The 23510-nt window shown below is 43.5% G+C and overlaps 1 protein-coding gene across 2 annotated transcripts in view; it reads right to left on the reverse strand.

Annotated features, from left to right (window-relative positions):
* CHD1L (chromodomain helicase DNA binding protein 1 like) overlaps window positions 1-23510 on the reverse strand; it is a 155189-nt gene that overhangs the window by 41595 nt on the left and 90084 nt on the right. For both annotated transcript variants that reach the window (XM_068098272.2, XM_078769862.1), the window contains exons 19-21: window positions 22594-22692; window positions 8210-8274; window positions 3059-3173 (exon numbers count right to left, since the gene is read on the reverse strand). In XM_068098272.2, coding sequence (XP_067954373.2) covers window positions 3059-3173; window positions 8210-8274; window positions 22594-22692 — 279 coding nt within the window. The remainder of the gene's footprint in view (window positions 1-3058; window positions 3174-8209; window positions 8275-22593; window positions 22693-23510) is intronic.

Here is a 23510-nt window from a genome sequence, read left to right on the forward strand (position 1 = left end):
ACGGACCGCTGAGAGAAAAACAAAGCCTCAAGCCAAGGTCTGAGGACACGGTAGCCTACTAGCACTACACTAGGCCTCAGAATACACGATACGAAAAAACCGACGATTCTGTACACAGGTATGAAAAACCAACACCGAGAAACCTATTAAAGTCACCCCAATAGGTACATGCACCGAAAGAAAGATAAAGATACGACAAAAACACAAATGTGAAAGATCACTTAGCTTCGAAAGCGTGAGCGCAACTCACTATCGACTCACTGCCATGCTACATGCTTTACCAATGCAAATTCACACTCAAATGTAATATATTAGAGTACATGTAACCAAGGACGTCGATCGCTATTGAGAAGTGCGGAGGGGGGACATGGAAGCGCATAGCACGAAGCCAAAATGGCGTGGTTCTGGGGCCTTTAGGTGTGCCCCAGAAAATCTAGTTTTCTGGCCACTTTATGGCCGCTTGTGCTACTTTTTCTGGGAAAATTATTTGTGTGTGGTGGGTGGGGGTGGAGACAAGTGGGGCGGTCAACATTATTTTGTGTACAATCCTAAAAAAAATAAGGAACATTATAAAATCAAAGTAGGCAAGAATGGAATAGGAACAGTCAAATGACCTAAAAATCAAATTACTTGAGCAAGTGGTGAGAACAGTACCTGTATGTCGCAAACAACGCCCCAAGTTGCTAACATTTTGCCAAGACTGAAAAAACAAATAAAACTAGAATTCCTCCGGATCTTTTGCAATCAATTCTGAAACAGTATAGACTGAAAATGTAAAATTAAGATGGAAATGATTGAGATGAAAGGCTTGTCATAATATGCTCTGCCATCTGGAGTTGCGCAGCTCGGTACACATTTACATGGAGAATTTGCGTCACCCTCCCCCTCCCACCCCCTCCCACCCCCCCCCCCCCCCTTCCCCCTCCGGAGCCTCTGGGTGGAGGTCAAACCAAGTAGCTATAAGTTTTGCGTTATGAGATATGATGGACTCTTAGGACCCCCTGGCCAGCTTATAGTTGAGATTGGATAACTATTCACCAAATGCATCGACCAAAGACAGACACCAAATTTCCAATTTTAGTATGATTATGATGGATGATGATGATAATGATTGATTGATTATGTAACTAGATAAGCCCTCAAGTGTTATCAGCCAACGATCGGGTTCCACGCAAAGTATTGACATGGGCATTGAGGAAGTTAGGAGTGGAGGAATGGTTGATCAGAGTAGTGATGGCAATGTACAAAAGAAGTAAGGACGAAGGACGGGAACAGTGGTGAGTTTGAGGTGAAGGTGGGAGTGCATCAGGGGTCGGTACTAAGTCCACTACTATTTGTAGCTGTGATGGAGGTGCTGGCTCAGAACGTAAAGGAGGGTTTACCGTGGGAGTTGTATGCAGATGATCTGGTGTTGATTGCGGAAAGTATAGATGGACTGAAGGAAAAGATGAACAAGTGGAAGGAATGTATGGAGACAAAAGGTCTGAAGGTGAATATCGGTAAGACGAAGGTGATGGCAAGTGGTAAAGCATGTGGTGAGGTGGAAAGAACTGGGAAGTGGCCCTGTGCTGTGTGTAGGAAGGGTGTCGGAGTGAACTCCATTCAGTGTACAATGTGCGCTGAGTGGGTTCATCAAAAATGTAGTGGTCTGAGAGGGTCATTAACCAGTGTGGCAGCTACATTCAAATGTAAGGTGTGCACAGAGGGAGCTGCAGATGGAGGAAATGTTGAGTTGGATCTTGGAGACGGTGTGAAGCTGGAAGGTGTGAAAACATTTTGCTGCCTCGGAGACATGCTGAATGGAGAAGGTGGATCAGACTCGGCAACGGTTGCTCGAGTGAGATGTGCATGGAGGAAGTTTCGGGAATTGAGTGGCGTGCTGATGATGAGGGGAGTGTCGTTGAAGCTGAAGGGAAAGGTGTATGCTGCATGTGTGAGAAGTGTTATGATTTATGGGAGCGAGACATGGGTAATGAACGTAGAGCAGCAACGAAGGTTGGAAAGGGTGGAAATGCGAATGGTTCGACGGATGTGCGGAGTATCGTTGAGAGAGAGGAAGACAAATGATGAATTGCGAAAGATGATGGGAATAGAGCCTGTGATTGATGCTGTGAAGAGGAACAGGTTGAGATGGTTTGGTCATGTGTTGAGGAAGGATGAAAGTGACTGGTTGAGAAGAGTGATGGAAATGAATGTAGAAGGAAGTAGAAGACGGGGAAGACCGAGAAAGACTTGGCTAAAGATGGTGGAAGAAGAAATGCGGGCAAGGGGGTTAACAAGGAGAGATGCAGAAAATAGGGCAAAATGGAGAAGATTGTCATGGGGACCGCAAGGCTAACCCCCGCTCTAGCAGGGAAAATGGCCTTTTAAAATGCATGTTGTTGTTGTTGTTGCTCTCAAGAGCTGGTCCATGCGTTCTCTGGAGATGCACGCGATGTGGAGCGGTCGTGGCCGATCACAGAGTACTCAATTATGTTTCAGCCGTATGGCATTCAGGTACGCAATGTTCCACAAAAGCATAGAATCTATTAATATTACACTCACTACATAATTAATCGCCCCTTCAAACTTTTCATAAAATGTATCAAGTTAATTGCACGAACTGCTTCGTACTCCTTTGTGAGTACACACATTATTTTTGCTTTTCGACCAAGAAAGTGAAAAGGGGAGAGACAATCGATATGCTGTCCCCACCTCATCCAAAAGGTGAAAGGTGGCATGTCCTCCCTCCACCCCATTCCCCCCTCCCCTCCTCCAGAAACCCCACCAATCAACGCCAAAGCTTGTGACATCACTGGTCCAACAAACGCAATGGGAAAAGGTGCGACGGTAAAATAACTCGTTCTACTTGGCTTACTGATGGGAGTATAACTGGATGTGCTCAATGTTATGTACACAATGTGCTCATTGAAGCTGCTTTTGAGCAAATGCTCCTTCATGAGTGTTAAGCAATTGTTAAAATTCTCCCTTTCACGATCAAATAGACAAGATCACCTCGAGATAGGACTGCCCATCTCAAACAGAGACCACGATCAAGTTTCTAAATTTGACTGCATACCTTGCAGAGACTTGGCGCAGCTGGAAACCCTGCGCAAACCCAGAGCCAGGGCAGGCAGCTGGATTGCAGATGGGGCCTTTGCCTTGGCTCGATGCTGGGCCACGATCAGAGCCACCTGTGGCGAAAAAGAACCAATAAGGTGGAAAAGAAGCAGCTATGGCCCGGACATCGGACTTCATCTATACTGCATATTAAAGCAGCTGGATTTCGCCATCCGTCCCTCTGCCTGTCACATTCTTTTCGCTGGGACATCATTACAGCATTACAACTGGTGCTAGACTAGGCCTCCATGGACTTGCACGATGACGTCCAGCATTCATCCCATACTAGTCCTTTTCTTTAAAGTTTTTTACTTGCAAAATCGGAGATTTTTCAAGAATATAGGTCGGTTGCGTTTGTGGTTCCGTCTGTTTGTTTGTCTATCTGTTTGTTTGTCACAGGCCTACAGGTCACAATTCTAAAACGATCGTCACAAAACTTTACCAAGTTGTATCGGTCGTCCCAATTGAGAAGCCTATTGATTTTGAGGTCAAAGGTCATCTGGAGGTCAAATTTCTAAAATCGCCATTTTAAATCTGATTGACTTGAAAATTGAATAGCATTTGTATATCAAGTCACTATTGGGAAATGAACTATTTTTGAGGTCAAAAGGTCAAAGGTCAATTCAAGGTCTAATTTTTTTAATCATAAATTTTCATCTAAGAAGCTGTCAATTCTCAACCGATTGACTTGAAAATTGAACAGCATTTGCATACCGAGTCACTAAATTGGGAAACATACTATTTTTGAGGTCAAAAGGTCAAAGGTCAACTCAAGGTCAACCTTCCAAAATCATAATTTTTCATCTGAAAAATCGTCACTTTTCTTCCGATTGATCAGAGCTTTCATCAAGATTGTCAATTTTAATCTTGATGAAATGGACAATTTGCTGTATCAATGGGATTTTTTTGCAAGTATCGTGCTCCGCATGACGTCTTGTTACTTGCAAAATCGAAGATTTTTCAAGTATGTATATTGGTCGGTTGTGTTTGTGACTCTGTTAGATTGTCACCGGCCTACAGGTCACAATTTTCAACCGATCTTCACCAAACTTCACCAAGTGGTAGAGTTGGTCAAATGCCAGAAGCCTATTGTTTTTGGGGTCAATAGGTCAAAAGGTCAACATAGGCCAAAGGTCACCAACTTTGCTAAATTTCTAAAATCCTCCATTTTCATCCGATTGACTTGAAATTTGAAGACCACTTGCATATCTGGTCATTGAATTCAACCACCAAGAATTTTTGAAGTCAACATTGGCCAAATGGTCAACATAGGCCAAATTTCTAAAATCCTCAATTTTCATCCAATTGACTTGAAATTTGGAGAGGACTTCCACATCTGGTCACTGAATTCAACCACCAACTATTCTTGAGGTCAACATAGGCCAAATGGTCAACATAGGCCAAATTTCTAAAATCCTCAAATTTCATCCAATTGACTTGAAATTTGAAAAGGACGTGCATATCTCGTCACTGAATTCAACCACAAATTATATTTTAGGTGAACATAGGCCAAAAGGTCAACATAGGCCAAATTTCTAAAATCCTCAATTTTCATCCAATTGACTTGAAATTTGAAGACGACTTGCATATCTGGTCACTGAATTCAACCACCAAGTACCTTTGAGGTCAACATAGGCCAAAAGGTCAACATAGGCCAAATTTCTAAAATCCTCAATTTTCATCCAATTGACTTGAAATTTGAAGAGGACTTGCATATCTGGTCACTGAATTCAACCACAAACTATATTTGATGTCAACATAGGCCAAAAGGTCAACATAGGCCAAATGGTCAACATAGGCCAAATGGTCAACATAGGCCAAATTTCTAAAATCCTCAATTTTCATCCGATTGACTTGAAATTTGAAGAGGGCTTGCATATCTCGTCACTGAATTCAACCACCTAGTATATTTGAGGTCAACATCGGAAGGTCAACATAGGCCACATTTCTAAAATCCTAAATTTTCATCTAATTGATGTGAAATTTGAAGAGGACTTGCATATCTGGTTACTGAATTCAACCACCAAGTATTTTTGAGGTCACCATAGGCCAAAAGGTCAACATAGGCCATCATGTATCATTGGAAAACTTTTGGGGGAGGGTGGATTTTGCAAGTATCGTGCTACGCATGACGTCTTCTTGTTTATTTGTTTATGATGGGCGAATTAGGGGATAAAATGGGCATCAACTGCGATGGTAGGGGGAAGGATATAAGGGGGAGGGGCAGGGGGCCTGTTGTGTTTGACTATGGTGATTGTCAGTCTGAGGGTATATTGTCTGTGAGCTGCCCTTGGGGCAGCACTTTTTGTATGCGTGCTCCGCCATCTTGATAAAAGCTCTCCGGCACAAGGTCTGAGTTGGACTTCAGATGTGGTGATTGCACCAGTGCAAATAGCCCCCCTCCTCATCAAGCACAAGCTCAGGATCCTCAACGGAAGACCCTTAGGATGGGGCACGATAACTGGCAACTAAGATTGGACGAAGCTTTCTCACCATTCACATGAATGGTGAGAGAGAATGGTGTTGCATATATCGTTTTTTTCCCTGTGATTATCAGGTTATGATTGATAAAATATGTCCTTCATGTCGATATTCTTACTAAATCAATGAAAATATCTCTCAAAATCTTCAGTTTACAATACTGCACTCCACCTTTTCCATTATCGAAGGTGCCGACATATCGACAGTTTGAAAAATGTCGTATCGCGTTGACGATATTTTTTTCAATATTTTCGATATTTTTTTCCCAATTTTTTTCTAAATTATTTTTCATTGAGCCAATATAAAAACCACCTTTAGAGGCCATTTTTCCCCGCAAAGCGGGGGTTGGCCTTTTTGGGGAACCGTGGTTGTTGTTGTTTTTCGGTCCCCTTTTTGAAGCAATGTTTTACGGCCGGATGCCCTTCCTGACGCCAACCCTTTTTGCCGCCTTTAACGACAAACAGGGAATTACCAGTGAACTGGTCCTCAATTTGCGGACCTCGGAAGGATGACCGGCTGAGTCAACCCCCCTGGCGTTAATTCAGCGATCGACCGGGATTCGAACCCAGGATCCTAGGATCCTAAGCCGGCACCCTAGCCACGAGCCCAACACCAGCAGAGCCAATAATACTGAGATATCGCCCAGCACTAAATTTATCACATTCACACAACACATAGCTTTGAAGAAATAGAACAGGTATTTTTACATGCACACATGTACACACCTATTCTTACATGTAAAGCAAAATGGCTGCATCGTGTGTCCTGTAATTTGTGGTGATTACAGACATCTTTCCGTTGCATTTACTTTGACAATAACTAGACGTACCTACCCTTCACTTTGCTGACAGGTTTAATAAAAAGAGAGCATGTTGTACTTCACAAGCATATGTCCATCTGTGAATCTCAACGAGGATGTAAAATGAAGGGGGGTTGGGGAAGGGGTTTATGGCCAAACGTTACAGAGCACTACAGAGGGGTTGGGGGTGTTTCCAGTGGTTCTGCATAATGCTATTAACCAATGACTATTTTATTTAACTCGATAATAGTCCATTTTTGCATTCACATCTTACATAATAAAAACGACGTGAAATAAATTGGGGAAAATTAGAGTGTGCGGTATTGTATTGAATTTATACACGGCTTGAAATGTAAACTTTCAACGTTGCATTTTCACAAATAGGAGAGTACAGCGATTTTACTCCTAAAATTTCAAGAGTACTCGTATATCGATTATTAACATTTGGAAGTCGATTTAAGAGTGGTGAGGAAAAAAAATACAGCAGTGCCTTGTGGGGCTGAAAGTGAAGTTAGAAACTTTTCACAAGAGAGTTGTCAACCATAAATGTGCATTAAGTCTGATACAGAGTGTGTGAGGGCTAACATGATAACAGGACGTGTACTCACCCTTGGGCTGATGAGACTGGGTTCATTTCTGACTTTGACTGTAAACTGTCATTCTTTGATGGTTCTCTTGTTGCATAAATTAATTTGTCATCGTTATTTTTTTTATTTTTTTTCCTCTCTACAAAAGTGAGGCTCATGAAAGAGCAAGAAGATCTGTATTGGTCTACAGAAATGTGCTGGATCATTATTAGCACGGCATAAAAATGTGCTGGGTCAGTATTGGCACAGCACGGCAATATGCTGGATTTGTATGGCATAGCACAAACACCTGTTGGATATGGTAATGGTACTACATGGAAACCTGCTGGATTGGTACACAGAACTGTGCTGGATTAGTATTAGTGAGACATCGAAATGTGCTGCATTGGTATTCACACAGCATGGAAACGTGCTGGGACGGTATTAATTTGTGTGGCATGCTGACGAGAGCGATGACAATAGCAAGCATAATCCCCTTGATATATGAGCTTTTCTTCATAATTCTTATTTATATTGAGTCACACCACCTACAAAAAGAAGAAACGTCCGTTTTGTGTGTCTAATTTTTTTTTTTTTTTGTATACAGAATCGAGGCTCATGTAAGAGCTAACACATTGAACATGAAAACATGTACAGACAAATAAAACATGCAATGAAGGGAGTGTGAGACAAGAGGGGGAGAGAGAGGGAAGCACACAAGCACAACAACAGAAGAGAACAGGGACATCAGTAGATCTGTGGAAGGGGGAGGGCTCGGGGAGGAGCGAGGGGCACACGGTAAAGCAAATGAGGGGAGGGGTCGGGGGAATCCTTTCATGGTCAAATGAGGGGAATCCTATCATGCTTTATTCTAAAGAGTTCCTGCTGCCTATTGATGTTAAGTGAATAATTGAATTACTTGGCGTGAAAACTAATAATCGATTACGTCGAACAAATATTTGTGTCCGTTTAACCATAACTAGAATGACCACACTGTGGTCACAACCTGCAACATAATTCCCCCCTTCCCTCTCCCCACCAACCCCCCCCCCCCCCCCCTCCCTCATGGGAGTATTAAAGGAAAGGGGCATCATGCTCCCACAGGAAAGCGGGTGTTTCTAGTATTTAAAATCATCCCAAACTACGTGTAAACATCCTCAAAAATTATTTTTTGGATAAAAAGAATGCTCAGTACATGTTTTAATGCACTCAAATCAAGAGTACGCAGTATGTCCTTTAAGGAATTTCCAAATAATTCACTCACAGAAATCTTTCGCTGATCTTCATCTTCATCAAGCTCAATAAGGTGTGCATCACCAAGAGTGAGATCTTCAATCAAAATTAAGGTAATCACATAGAAGGGAGGAAAAAAAACAACAGGATAAATCACAAACATGACTCATTAAAATAAACCAAATACTTATGCTCCACATTTATATATGAAATACCTATTCGATCTTCCTCCCGTTAGCGCAGATGGCTGTCCACACAAAAATATTGCATGTCTGTCTTTGAGTGTCAATGAGGATGTAAATTGATATAAAACACGTGAAAATGATCTTTTATAACACTTAATTGGTGTTGGTGTGGCTGTGGTTGTTTGTGTGCTCCATCCATGTACTTTTACATACTGTATTTTTCTATTGCTTCGAGAAGTATTACTACACAGGTATACATGTTTGTTTATACCCTCAGACCCTGCTATTCGCGGGGGATACGTTCCTGAAAAATCTGCGAATAGCAAAACCGCGAATAGCAGGGCATTGTTTCAATGGAAAAAGGGGGATAGATTCCCGAGTCACGAAAATCCGCGAATAGAGGGGATCAAACCACGAATGGCAAGGCAAAATCCGCGAATGGTGAGGCAAATCCAGAAAATGTCGACGATAATTAATCCGCGATGGTCGATAAAAATCCCGCGAATGTATGCCATGGCATTGTTTCAATAGGGAAAAGGGGGATATGTTATAGGTTCCCGGCCATTCCTGATTCATATAGAATTTTTTTTTAAAGTTTAAAATGTTTTTGACCGCAAATGCACACGATTACATTTTCCCAAAAAATGCTTACAAATAAAAAAACGACAACACCACGTACCGTTTCCAATTTATTGAAGGAATGCGCTTAGTTTATTAAAAGTGCGTAACCACCTTAACCATACCGCACCGTGAAACAAAAAAAAACACAACACCATCATCTACCGTTTTAAATTTTTATTTTACAAACACACGCAACATTCAAATGATGATGATGATGGTGATAATGATGGTAAATTAAAATCCCATAATTCCTCAAACTTTGAGGGTGACCCAAATGATGGTGTAGAAAAATCATGCACTAAGGGAGAGCCAGAAGAGGTAGGAGAAGGTGAGGACGCTGGTGAGAATGTTGGTGAGGACACTGAGGACAGCAGGAGAGGGTGTTGATGGTATTGCGGTGTTGGGAGTAGGGCTGAAGAAGTGGGTAATGGAGAGCTGCCTGACAGATTGCCCAACATTTTGATGTAACTCTTTGTACGGGACCAGTGCATCATCCAAGCCCCTCTTGAACTTGAGGTACCTCTCCACGACTGGGTCAGCGTCTTGCACCCTGTCTGCAAGTGCCCGCATGTCCTGCAGCAACTCGCCCAGGAACTGGGCTGTGAGGTTGGACCTCGGCACCTCTTCCTCATCACTGCCCGCCTCCTCCTCTTCAGAAACCTTTGGAATGGCATCCAACTCATCCTCGATAAGCGGGTTTAGGGAACGGTTCAGCATCATTGTTTTCAGCATGAAGTCCCTCGTCTGCATGTTGTCCTCGATCCATATTCTGAGAGTCTTCTCCATTCTTTACATGTGGACATTCCAGAAATGGGTTACCACCTTCATACGCTATACAGCGCTCGCTGAAACTCTCTCACGAATCGCCTTCTCCTTCTCCCGTATGTAGCGAACGGTGGATTCGTTGAAGACGTAATGCCTGCCCACAGAGGCCGCACTCTCTCCTCTCGAAAGCCGGTCGAGCAGCTCCACTTTCTGGCTCAGGCTCATCACTTTCTTCTGCCTCTTGGTAGTCGACGCATCTCCGGCACTGGTCTTGCACTTGGGAGCCATGATTGAATGATGAGCAGAGCGGGAGTCAAAAACGCAGGTCAAACCAACAGGACGAGAACAATGATCGAGCTCGAGGACACAGACTATATATGTAGGAATGCAAGCACTGTGGGTATCTGCAGGAGGGGTGAATACTCTGCCCATTTTTTGTGGGGGATGTTATCGGATGATGCCATATTGAGCCTATCTGCTAATTACAATCATAGATTCAATGAAGCATGTGCATTCTATAATTTGCCGGGTTGACATGTTTTCGTAGCTGATGGAACAACCCCCGAAGCGTTTTCATTGTGTAATATCTCTGTTGATGCTTTACCGTAAATTGCAAATTGTAATCGATTTAATGAAGCGTTTGCATTCTATAATTCGTGGGGTTGACTTGTTTGCACATCTGGTAGGATATCCCACGAAGCTCGCTTATAGTGTGGCGAAAGTTTGTGGCTGCAAAAGCCTGAAAACACAAAGCACACAGCAGTGAATGTATAAGCAGGTCATGCTCGCGGCTTGTCGATGTTTCTTTTGCTGGGTTGATTTGTTTGCACATCTGGTGGGATATCCCGCGAAGCTCACTTATAGTGTGGCTAAATTTCACGGCCACGAAAGCCTGAAACGCAAAGCAAGTGTTACGCAAATTAGTGAGCAAAGCAAGCAAATTCACAGCAGTGAATGTATAAGCAAGTGTTACGGATTCGTCACTTCCGTTGTTGTGGATAGGGGGACCTCCACTGTAAACATTTTTGGTTGCATGTACTATTATTATTATCCGGCCGTAAAACATTGCTTCAGAAAGGGGACCAAAAAAACAACAACAACCACGGTCCCCGAAAAGGCCAACCCCCGCTTTGCGGGGAAAAATGGCCTCTAAACGGTGGTACTATTATTATTATCGTTTAAGTGAATTGGAGATAACTGTTTTCAAAAGGTAAAAAAAAACTTAATGTTTTAAAAACAAACCGGAAACCGGATCGGGAACCGGACGAAGAAGAAGAGGAAGAAGAGGAGAAAAAAGGAGGCGGAGCGAGTAAGGTGGAGCAGAAGCCGAGCTGCTTCGAGGTCTTGAGCAAACGCTGGCGAACGGGGGTCACGAGTGAACTTTGGGTTTCCTGGGAAGGGGATTCCTGCGACAGAGTTGTTATCGCTGTAACAGATAAACCTGCGTGACAGGTTTTGCGGTTGATTCCGAAGAGACTCATTGGAGTACCGTTACGTCTCGAGTAGGGGCCGTTGGACATTTTGCCTCGCGCCTGATTTCGGATCACTCCAGGCTCTTGACCTCGCTCCAACCATTTCAACGCATACAGCCATTAGCCTGGTTTGCATGTGTGACGTGGATTTCGAGTGGGAATTTGCAGTTCGCTGTGTGGGGAGCCGTTGAACATCCATACCCGAAGGTGTGATTTCCCAGTCGCCTCTTGAGGATACCTTTGCCCATCTTTGGCAGTGTGACTGTCAACCGAACGGGATTCTGGTCTCGATACGACATCGTTCTGACGATCACTGGAGTGTGGATCGACTTTGGCTTGATGCCGGGATAGAGACATTGGGAATGTTCTTTTCGCTCACTTGGAGCACAGTGAGTTACATTGTACGAAACTGATGGTACCATCATAGGAATGATATATTGGTTGTACAATTGATTAATATTGTTATTGTACTGTTATTCTTGCGTGACCTTAATACAATACTTGTTTGTTGGTAACAATTGGTGTGGTTTCACCATTGATCTTTGACACACAGAATAAGACATCTTTCTGCCGTGACTCCTTTCGTGGCTCGGAGGTACACCATGACCGGGGTTTGGGGAGGAGCACGTAACAGAAATTGGGGGCAACGTCCGGGATTGAATTCCCTAACATTCCCAAAATTGGAATTTTCAAACATTCCCAAATTTTTTCAAACAATTGGAATTTTTTTTGTGTGAAGGTTAACAGGTGCGACCTGATAGTCACCATGGTATTTGACGCAGAAAAGTTTGCGGCGTCCCTTAATGAGGCACAGTTCCAGGCGTTAAAAAGATCGGAACTCATGATATTGGCCAAATATTTTAACTTGGAGGTCCGAGTTAGTATGAAGAAAGCAGAGATTCAGACATTGGTGGTGGAATCTCTAGTGGGACAAGGAACATGGGAAGAGGTAGCCTTGGATTGGTTACCAGAGGAAAAAGGAAATGTGGAGTTCCGGAAAATGGAGATGCAACTGCAGAGCCAGGAAAGGTTAAAAGAGTTGGAATGGAAAGCAGAGGAAAGGAGAGCTGAAAAGGAACTCGAGGAGAGAAGAGCAGAGGAAAGGAGAGCTGAAGAAGAAAGAAGAGCAGAGGAAAGGAGAGCCGAAAGGGAGTTAAAGGAAAGAGACATGGAGTATCAGAAGGAACTTAACTCAAGGAGCTGGAATTACTGGGAGAACGGAGAGAAGTAGTATCCATGCCGGCTAGTTCGACAACTAGTGAGAACTCTTGGGATGTTGGTAGGCATGTGAGGCTGGATCCACCCTTCAATGAAAAGGAGGTAGCCAAGTTTTTTTTACATTTTGAGAAGGTGGCTCAAATGCTAAAATGGCCTGTGGGGTCCTGGACTATGTTAGTGTAAAGTGTTCTGGTGGGTAAAGCTCAAGATATCTATTCGGCTTTACCGATTGACCAATGTGCAGATGATGAGATAGTGAAGAAAGCCATTCTCAAAGCCTATGAATTGGTCCCTGAAGCTTACCGGCAAAAATTCAGGAATGCCAGGAAGAGGGAGAGTGAGACCCATGTGGAGTTTGCCAGAATGAAGGAAACCATGTTTGATAGGTGGTGTGACTCGAAGGAGATTGGGAAAGACTTCAACCTGTTACGACAATTGATCTTGGTGGAGGAATTCAAACAGTGTGTCCACGTGGACATTAAAGTACACCTGGATGAGAAGAAAGTACCAGAGTTGTATGAGGCAGCAACCGTGGCAGATGACTATGCCTTGACACACAGGATGGGGTTCCACAAACCTAACTTCCCGCCTAGAGTTAGCCAGGGGAGTTACGGAAAATCAGGTTCGGAGAACAAATTTTCATGGAGGCGGCCTAGAGAGGACTATGGGGACAAATCTGATACCACGACCTTTAGGGGTCAGAAGACTACAGTTCCAAGACAGACTTATCTTCCGGGGGGCCCGAGGCAGACCACGAGTTTTTCCTCCGGGCCGACTTGTGCTTTTTCCAAGAAACCTGGGCATTTGATGTCCCAATGTTACGCCCTGAAAAGGAAAAATCAGGAGCGGAGTCAAACTAGTGCAACTCCGAATGCATTGGCCAATGCGAGAAATCGTCCTTGGAGGACAGTGCCTTGTGAAGGTTCCCATGTCAAAGTTACGGCATCACAGAACGACCTTGTTCAAGAGGGTTACAAATCTTTTATTTCAGAGGGGTTTCTGTCACTGGATGGAGACTTAACGAACCAGAGACCTGTTAGGGTATTGAGGGACACAGGAGCACATCAATCTTTGATGCTTGAGGGCATTTTGCCATTGTCAGAGAAGACGGCAACTGGTGTTAGTGTTCTTTTACAGGGGGTTGGTGGCTATGTTAAAGCTCCTCTTCATGTCATCCATTTAGAGTCTGAGTTGGTGTCAGGACCGGTCACTGTGGGGTTACAAGCCACTCTTCCTGTAGAGGGAATCTCTTTTATTATCGGGAATGATTTGGCCAGGGGTCGAGTTTCTGGTAATCCAATGTTGGTTGAAAAGCCCAGTATGGAAAATAACACCGCACAGTTACAGCAGGAGATTCTGGGAATCTTTCCATCCTGTGCAGTGACTGGTGCTATGGGTAGGAAGCGCTCTGAAGAGAAGGAGAAGGAAGGCGATGTGGATTTGGGTTCCTTAGAGGTATTGGAGGAAAATTCTGAAAGAGGTAATAGGAAAGGGAGTGACATCAAGGAACTTAAGGAAAAGGTGGCATCTGGAACAAAAGAGGAAATGGAGAGTCCGTCGGAGACATCTGGGAACGAGGTTGAACAAACCGTGCTGGTCCGAAAAAGACTTGTTGAAGAACAACACGGAGATTCGGAGCTCAGGACTTTAATTGGTAAAGCCGTTACAGAGGAAGAGGCTATGAAGATACCTGTTGGTTACTTCATGAAAGGGGAAATACTAATGAGAAAATGGAGACCACCAGAGGTGCCAGCAAACGATGAGTGGAAAGTTCATTTCCAAATTGTGGTGCCACCGCCGTACCGGAAGGAGATATTGAGTTTGGCGCATGAGATACCTTTGGCCGGGCACCTTGGAGTGAACAAGACATGTGACAGAATATTGGTACATTTTTTCTGGCCAGGATTGCGACGTGATGTGGCGGAGTTCTGTAAATCTTGCCATTCTTGCCAGCTGGTGGGAAAACCTAATCAGAAAGTCCCATCTGCACCTTTGAAACCAATTCCAGCTTTTGAAGAGCCATTCAGCCGAGTCATTTATTGACTTTGTAGGCCATTTACCTAAAACTAAGGCTGGATATCAGTATTTTCTGACCATCATGTGTGCTTCCACAAGGTTCGCAGAGGCAGTGCCTCTTAGAAAAATTACTGCGGCAGTTATTGCAAAGGCCTTGATTAAATTTTTCACTTTGGTTGGCCTACCTAAGGTCATCCAGTCTGATCAGGGTTCCAATTTCATGTCAACACTTTTTCAGCAAGTGGTACACCTGTTGGGAGTGGAGCAAGTAAGATCAAGTACTTACCATCCCGAGAGCCATGGGGCCTTGGAAAGGTTTCACCAGACATTGAAGAATATGATCAGAACATATTGTTTTGAATGTGACAAGGATTGGGATGAAGGAATACCCTTATTGTTGTTTGCTACGAGGGAATCTGTTCAGGAATCATTGGGGTTCAGTCCTTTTGAACTTGTGTTTGGACGCGCAGTGCGAGGACCATTGAAATTGGTGAAAGAACAGTGGCTACAGGAGGAGTAGCAGTCAACAGTGGTAGAGTATGTGTCAACGGTTAGGCACAGATTGGCAAAGGCTTGTGAAGTTGCGAGAAGAAACTTGAAAGTGACACAGGATAAAACTAGAACGGGCACTCGGTAGAGCGCATACCTTCGCCGCAGCTACTGTTCTGTACTTGGCATGGGAGTGTAGGGAACAGTACAACAAAAATACGATTTTGACCTTTTCGTGACCTTGACCTTGACCTGTGACCCGATTGCTCCCAAAATCTAATCAAACGTGTCCCGTATAATAACCAATCATCCCACCAAATTTCATGCAATTCGGTTGAATACTTTTTGAGTTATGCGAATAACATACACACACACACACAGACATACAAATAAATACACAGTGATCAAAACATAACCTTCCGCTTTTGCAAAGGTAATGAAAGTGAGACATTACAAGAAATCTCAGAGAAGAAATTTCAGTCCCGAGGACCACGTGGAACTCTATCGAATGCTTTCTCCAGATCAACAAACCCAAGAAACAACTTCTTCCTCTTCTCCATGTACTTCTCCTGCAACTGCCTCACAATAAAAAGCGCGTCTGTCGTTCCTCTTCCTGGCATAAATCCAAACTGCATTTTGTCGATCTTCACTTTCTTCGTTATCCTCCTCTCCAACACCCTTTCCAATACCTTCATTCCATGCTCCAATAACTTTATCGCTCGATACGATCCACAGTCCAGAGGGTCACCTTTCCCCTTGTATAGAGGGACGAGGGTACTCAGTTCCCAATCCACTGGAATGCGGCCTTCTTTCACCACCAGATTGCAGATCTCTGTCATTCTCTTCACACTCCAATTTCCCACTGCCTTCAACATATCTCCCACAACTCCCGTCGGCCCTCCCGCTTTTCTACTCTTCATTGCTTTAATCGCTTCCTCAACTTCCTTCTCGGTTATCTTCTCTGCCGGTCCTAAAACTGGGTTACTCTCTATGTTGCCATCCCATTCATTCTCTGCATTCAACAGTATTTCCATATATCTCTTCCATCTTCCTTTAATTCCATCTGGGTCCACAACGATTTGTCCCACTTCATCCTTCAAGCAACTCACCCCCATCACATCACACCTCTCTTTCGCTATCTGCTTTGCAATCCTGAATACCGCTCTCTGACCCTCTTCCAAATTCAAGCGTTCTCCGAACATTTTCCTACATGCCTCCTGCGCCTTTGCTACCTCTTACTTTGCAGCCTTCTTCGCTGCCTTATAACTTTCATGCTCTTCCTTTTCTGCCCCCGTACCCTTCGCCTTCTGCCACTCCTTGAACTTCTTCATCTTCTCGTCAATCTTCTTTCCAACTTCATCATCCCACCACCATGTTTCCGAGTGCCTCGGTGGTCCTTTTCTCCATCCACATACCTCACCAACGGCTCCCAACAGACTATCTTTCATTGACATCCAACCACTTTCAAGCTCAACCAGATCATCCTCGACCATACTCAGCCTCTCTTTTAATGCCTCCCTCACTGTCACCTCTTTCAACCTCCACACCTTCATTCTCGGTTGGTACTTCACCCGCCGAGCTCTCCTCGCACCTTTCAACCTTATGTCGCAGACAACCAAGTGGTGTTGTGAAACAGCCTCCTCCCCCGGGATCACCTTTGTGTCCCGGAGGTGCCCCTATCTCGCCTACGCACCATCAGGTCGTCAACGGTTGTCGTCGACCCACCTGACGTGTATGTAACAAGCTTATTATCCTCTTTCTGGAACTGAGTATTACAAATCAACAACAGCTCCATCAGCAAACTCCAAAATCCTTTCACCTTCTCCATTTCTCACACCAGGTCAGCCACTACAGGCTAGATACGTTGGTCCCTATGCAATCGAAAGGCGGGTTAATGCAACTGATTACGTGGTGACAACTCCCGACCAACGGAAAAAGCAGCAGCTGTGTCATGTCAACCGACTGAAGAAATATTATGAGAGGAAGTCTGTGGAAAAAATGGTTCCTGTTTCACCTGTCGTACCTGCAGTCGGGGTGCAAGATAATCTAGAGTTAAAACTCTTCACTGATCACAACCCCTTAACCTTCATTCAAAAAATGAAAAATAAAAATCAGAGGTTGCTGAGATGGAGTTTGGCTTTGCAGGAGTTCAACTTGGAAATTGATCATTTAAAGGGAAAGGACAATGTCGTTGCTGATGCTTTATCCAGAGTAAACTAGCTTTGAAAATTCCTGAAGGTTGTTTGGAAGTTTTGTTGCTTTATTTTGGGGAATATTAATTGTTGTTGCTCACGTGAATTGATCATCTGGGTGTGAGTTTTACTTTTGTTTGTTGAAAGACTTTTTGCATGCAATGAAAGTTTTCACTATGTTCAAACTTTCTTTCTTGAGGGGAGGAAGTGTTACGGATTCGTCACTTCCGTTGTTGTGGTTCTCATCGACTGTAAACATTTTTGTTTGCATGTACTATTATTGTTATCGTTTAAGTGAATTGGAGATAACTGTTTTCAAAAGGTAAAAAAAACTTAATGTTTTAAAAAGAAACCGGAAACCGGATCGGGAACCGGACGAAGAAGAAGAGGAAGAAGAGGAGAAAAAAAGAGGCGGAGCGAGTAAGGTGGAGCAGAAGCCGAGCTGCTTCGAGGTCTTGAGCAAACGCTGGCGAACGGGGGTCACGAGTGAACTTTGGGTTTCCTGGGAAAGGGATTCCTGCGACAGAGTTATCGCTGTGACAGATAAACCTGCGTGACAGGTTTTGCGGTTGATTCCGAAGAGAATCATTGGAGTGCCGTTACGTCTCGAGTATGGGCCGTTGGCCATTTTGCCTCGCGCCTGATTTCGGATCGCTCTAGGCTCTTGACCTCGCTCCAACCATTTCAACGCATCCAGCCGTTAGCCTGGTTTGCATGTGTGACGTGGATTTCAAGTGGGAATTTGCGGTTCGCCGTGTGGGGAGCCGTTGAACATCCATATCCGAAGGTGTGATTTCCCAGTCGCCTCTTGAGGATACCTTTGCCCATATTTGGCAGTGTGACTGTCAACCGAACGGGATTCTGGTCTCGATACGACATCGTTCTGACGATCACTGGAGCGTGGATCGACTTTGGCTTGATGCCGGGATAGAGACATTGGGAATGTTATTTTCGCTCACTTGGAGCATAGTGAGTTACATTGTACGAAACTGATGGTACCATCATAGGAATGATATATTGGTTGTACAATTGATTCATATTGTTATTGTACTGTTATTCTTGTGTGACCTTAATACAATACTTGTTTGTTGGTAACAATTGGTGTGGTTTCACCATTGATCTTTGACACACAGAATAACACATCTTTCTGCCACAGAATAACACTCGGAGGTACACCGTGCCCGGGGTTTGGGGAGGAGCATGTAACACAAGTCATGCTCACGGCTCATAGATGTTTGTTTTGTTTGCGTATGTTCAGCTGCTTTATACATGGCTGGTGAAAGATGGGTTTTATAAAGACGGTATGTCAAGCTAGTGGCTGCAGAAGCCTTCTCTCCTAAAAGACATAAGATGACTTATGTAATGTCTTTGAAATGAACAGGAATAAAATTGGTGTAAAACATGGTATAAAGGAGGTAAAAAGGAACCTTTCTGTTTGCATGACTTTTGTAGTATATGACCCTTGATGTCTGTACCAATTTTTCCAACAAGTACATGCACGACTGTGACGTGTTCTTAGCTGAGTCCGATAATCATACTATAATGAGCAATTTGGTGTCTGTCTTTCTGTCTGTCTGACCGCGATACATGCGGCAGTTACTTATGCAATCTCAACCAAACTCAACCAAACAAAGGGTCACAAGAGGTTGGAGTGACTTAATTTATCACCCTTCTCCCCCCTCCTCGCTCCCCGAAGAGAAGTAATAACGACAATAATCAGAGTAGTACAAGATAATGGTTATTACAAAATAATATATGCAAGTCAGGAGACGACGATGGTTCACGAGCGAGCGGTATTCAATGACAAAGAACGCACTATAACCGAAACAGGCCCGGACAGGCCAGGCCCGGAAATGTCAAAACGAAGGTTACTGACCTTGAAATGAGAGAGAAAATAATGTATAATCAGTCATGAGGTTCGTTAGCTACACAATACCGAAAATTCGGTGAAAAATGAAATAATAATAATAATAATAATGAAAAAAAAAATGAAAAATGAAAAATCGAGCTCTGTGGGGCCAGACGCATGACATTGGCCTAACCAAATATCGAAACCCCTGTCAGATTCCACCAAACCCCTCAGAGAAGATGTAGCTTGAAATCGATTACCCCCTAAAAAGACATCTTTTTCGGGCGTGGCTCCACCCACAATGGGCGCAATACGCCCACTCTAGGCAGGACACAACTAGATCATGATATCAACCTCCCACCAAAGTTTCATCAAGATCGGATGATATCATCGGGTAGTTATGCTGCGGACAGACAGACACACATACACACAGACAGACAGACAGACAGACACACACACATGACGAATATAGTGGTCACTTGATAACTCGTGAACCAATTCTAATAATAATATCGACCCTCCCCAAGGGGTTTTTCCTCCTTGGACAAACACCGTGTTAAGGTGTATAAATAACTTACGTGCCGTTTCCTGAGGGCACCTGTACTAGAAAAAATATATTATAAACCACAAAAACATACGATAATTTTTTTAAAGTCACTACTGTTGTTCAATACCAAACTGAAAGAGAGGAAACCCAACATTTTTGAGGCCTCCTCCATAGACTAACAGACCCGAGCCTTGATCTACTGTAACCTATATATCCCAGAGAGGATAATAAAAGCCGCCCCCAACCCCCACATCTCCCAGTAGAAAAACAATAAGATCGATAAAAAAAATATATATTCCAAAAAAAATCACGTTTTATTTGAACTTGATGTTGAATGACAAATTAAGATCATCCAAGGTAGTGAAAGAACAAACTTGTGAAGATGATGAGCGACCTTGAAATTTATTTTGGATAACTTTTGATGAACATAGTCTCTCAAGAAACACTGTTTTGACGGCTATTCCCTCCTTATCTTGACTTGCTATTTCAAAGCATTGACAGAGTAATCTTACAAACAACGAATTGTTATACATTTGCCCTTATGATGTGTGCAGCACCACTGAAAACATTTATGTCGATCCAAAATTGCCTTGAGAATGAAATGTACAATCTGTACTCATATTTTATGACATTTTGTGAGGTTTTTTTTGGAGAATGGAATTTACCTTCAGCACTTAATGAATGAATGGAATTTACCTCACTGAGAAAGAGGATACAAATGAGGATAAACACGAAAAAAAATTATGCAGCACACACAAGTTAATGGGCTTGGCATTGTGATCAGATCCCGGCCCGACCAGGACACAGTTCCCGTGGACCTCCCTCTCCCTCCAGCCATCCACCTCCTGCATTCGTTCCTGCCATCATTCCCCGTGTAAGTGTGCTCGTTGTCTGTCTTTGTCTTGTCCTTGGGGTTAAGTAAGACTGAAATATATAAGCTGGATGAAATATAAGTGGATGAAAGCTTTGTATGTGGTGAGGAGCTCAGAAGTGCCAAGGAAGGACTTCGCACAACGGATGATGCCCAGTTGGCGACTGGCTTTGGAGGCCAGCTTGGAAATCTGGTTTTCCCAGGAAAGATCATGTCAGATGGAGAGACCCAAAAGCTTGAGTGACAGAGTGTAACAAAGAGTAAAACATTGCTTCAAAGTCCGAGTAGTGTCAATTTGTTTTATACCGTGTATCCCGCCACAGCCCTCTCCCTTCCACAGATCCCCTGATGTCCTGTTCTCAACTGTTGTTTTCCTTTCCTCTCTCTCCCCCTTTTGTTTCCCACTAACTTTATTGTATGTTTCATGTATGTTTCTGCTTATGTTTTTATGTGCAGACTTGGCATTTAATATGGAATATATTTTTTTCTTGACTTGGGTTTACTTTATTAACTCAGTATTTCAATCTGGTGAGTTTCTTTTACACTTTTGTGATTTATTTCTTAAAAGAACCATGTCATTGATTGTCTGTCGCAGCAAAGAGTCAACAACAGGATTATATCACAGGTGGCGTGGCAAAATGTACGGACAGGTGCATTTGATGATTGGCTTCACAGTCGGGTATACAAGGGTTGTTGCGTTCTGTATTAGTGGAAAACAACTGCTGCACATCTCCAAAAGTTATTGCCACTTCCTCTGGAGATGGTCCGTCAACTCGACAATGCTGTTTGTCATGGAGTGGTGGCTTTACGAAATTACGGCATGAAACAGTGTGCTATTGCTCGGCAGTCTGGCATCACTCAAGGTCAGGTGTCAAAGATCCTGAAACGAAATGCTCAGAGGGGTGTCCCTACTCCAATACCGAGGCCAGGACGTCCTCGCAGAACCACAAGGAGGGATGATCGCCAGCTGCACCGGTTAGTCCGCAATGGCCGTACCAAGTCAGCTAATCGGCTTAGGGCTGAGTGGCAGCAACTGACAAATGTGCCTGTATCCAGAAGGCTAGTCAACCAACGACTGGTTCAAGCAGGCTATCTTGCCAGGCATCCCCTAGGAAAGCCACGACTGACCAGACAACACCGCCAGCGCCGATTGCAGTGGGCCAGAGAGCACCCTCAATGGCAGCCAGGACACTGGAATCACGTGATCATCAGTGACGAGTCTAGATTTCTGGTCTATCGTCAATATGGCCGCGTCCGAGTGTGCAGACAAGTGCATGAAGCCTACAACAAAGATTGTATAGTGCCAAGAGTCCAAGCTGGAGGTGGTGGGGTGACCGTTTGGGCTGCTTTTCATGCATGGGGCAAAACTGACCTGGTTGTTCTGAATGGAAACCTGAACCAGTTCAAGTACAGGGCCATTCTGGAAGAAACATTGCTTCCATTTGCTCGTGCAGCCTTTCGAGGAAACTTTGTCTTCCAAGATGACAATGCACGGCCTCATCGTGCTCGCCTGATCCAACACTTTCTTGCTGACCGTGGTGTAGAGCATATGGAGTGGCCTGCCATGTCCCCGGATATGAATCCGATAGAGAACTTGTGGGCAGAATTAATGCGTCAAATCGACCACTTGGACCAGCAGCCGACCTCTGTGCGTGAATTGCAGCAGGCTATTGTCACTGCATGGCAAGCGATTCCTGTCCAAACCTTGGCAAATCTCGTGAACAGCATGCCTCAACATGTACGTGCTCTCGTGAATGCTCGTGGGGGTTACACGAAGTACTGAACTGTAAGTTTACTGTCCGTAATCCCAGTCGTAATTTAACTTTTGTTTTTGTTAAAAAAAATTTGCCTAATGTGCAAAATAAAGAGATACTTCTGGAAAACGTACAGAAGTTTAACACAGTACTGTCCATGAATTGAGTTTGATATCAGTTTACATCACTTTCAAGGATCAATTTATTTGTTTCGAAATGTCAAATGTGGTTTTTGTTTCTTTTAAAGGTCACATTAACAAAATCTAGAATAATTTCAACATAATTCCAATGAACTTTTGGTTCTAAGACATCTTGAAAAGTAAGTTCACCCCCACAAAAAAATATTCCATATTAAATGCCAAGTCTGTATTTTATGCGTTAGTTCTTACACGAGCCTCGACCTTGTATACAAAAAAAAGATATCGACTTCATATACCTGACATTCTTCCAGCGAAAGAGTAGCCAAGATGAGGAAGAGGAGAGCGTGAGTCTAGTGCCTTGAAAAGTCCACCATGACCCCAGCAACCAGAGTTATCTAGCCACATAGCACACACAAAACCAAGGTCAGTCATAATATAAGGCCAATATCTAGATAACATGGATTGTTTTAACAATACAAATCAGATAAATTGCAGAGTCAAAATAAGTTCATAGGTGTTTGTTGCATGCTTTAGTGCACGTTTCCATAAGTGAATCAAACAATGCATGAACGTGAATTCAAGCATGACAAATAAAACATTTAAATGTGCAAAATGAATGGCCACATTTCCACCCACGTGAGCGCAACACTCAATGGTGCAAACTTGGTATGAATCAGCCATCACAGTAAGTCTCAATAGCCAGAAAGAGAGATTGGACACAAATTAGATATGGGTTGACGTCATGTGCGAATACTTCTGAAAGGCAGAGCAGTCTCCTGTGGACATTGCAGTGGAAAAATGGACCAAAAAACAATCTGGTAACCTTCAAAAGGACCATAAACAGTGTGTACCATTATCAGGTAAGCCAGAACTTGATGGGTGATGCCATCATTGCTGCTGAGTCTTTTTTTCTCTCTTTTCTATTGGCCTGAACACCAAACATCGATTTGGATTGCTACCTGGTCGATAGAGTTCTACTCCTTTCTATGGTGGATGTTGGCTCTGAGCCATGAGAAACAGAATGTCTGGGGAATATGTCTGTACAAATATTAATCCAACTATGTCTGTACAAATCTATGACACGATTTGAATTTTCAACATCCCCGGCTTGCTTTAACTTCTGCATGCTCTCTGCCTGTAGCAGACTTTCTCAAAACAATCTATATACGTATTAGCTTTTCAGTTTGCAGACTCCATGCTCACAAACTAGAGA

Source organism: Myxine glutinosa, chromosome 1, assembly GCF_964187855.1.
Source record: "Myxine glutinosa chromosome 1, kmMyxGlut1.1, whole genome shotgun sequence".
In the NCBI taxonomy this organism is placed as follows: domain Eukaryota; kingdom Metazoa; phylum Chordata; class Myxini; order Myxiniformes; family Myxinidae; genus Myxine; species Myxine glutinosa.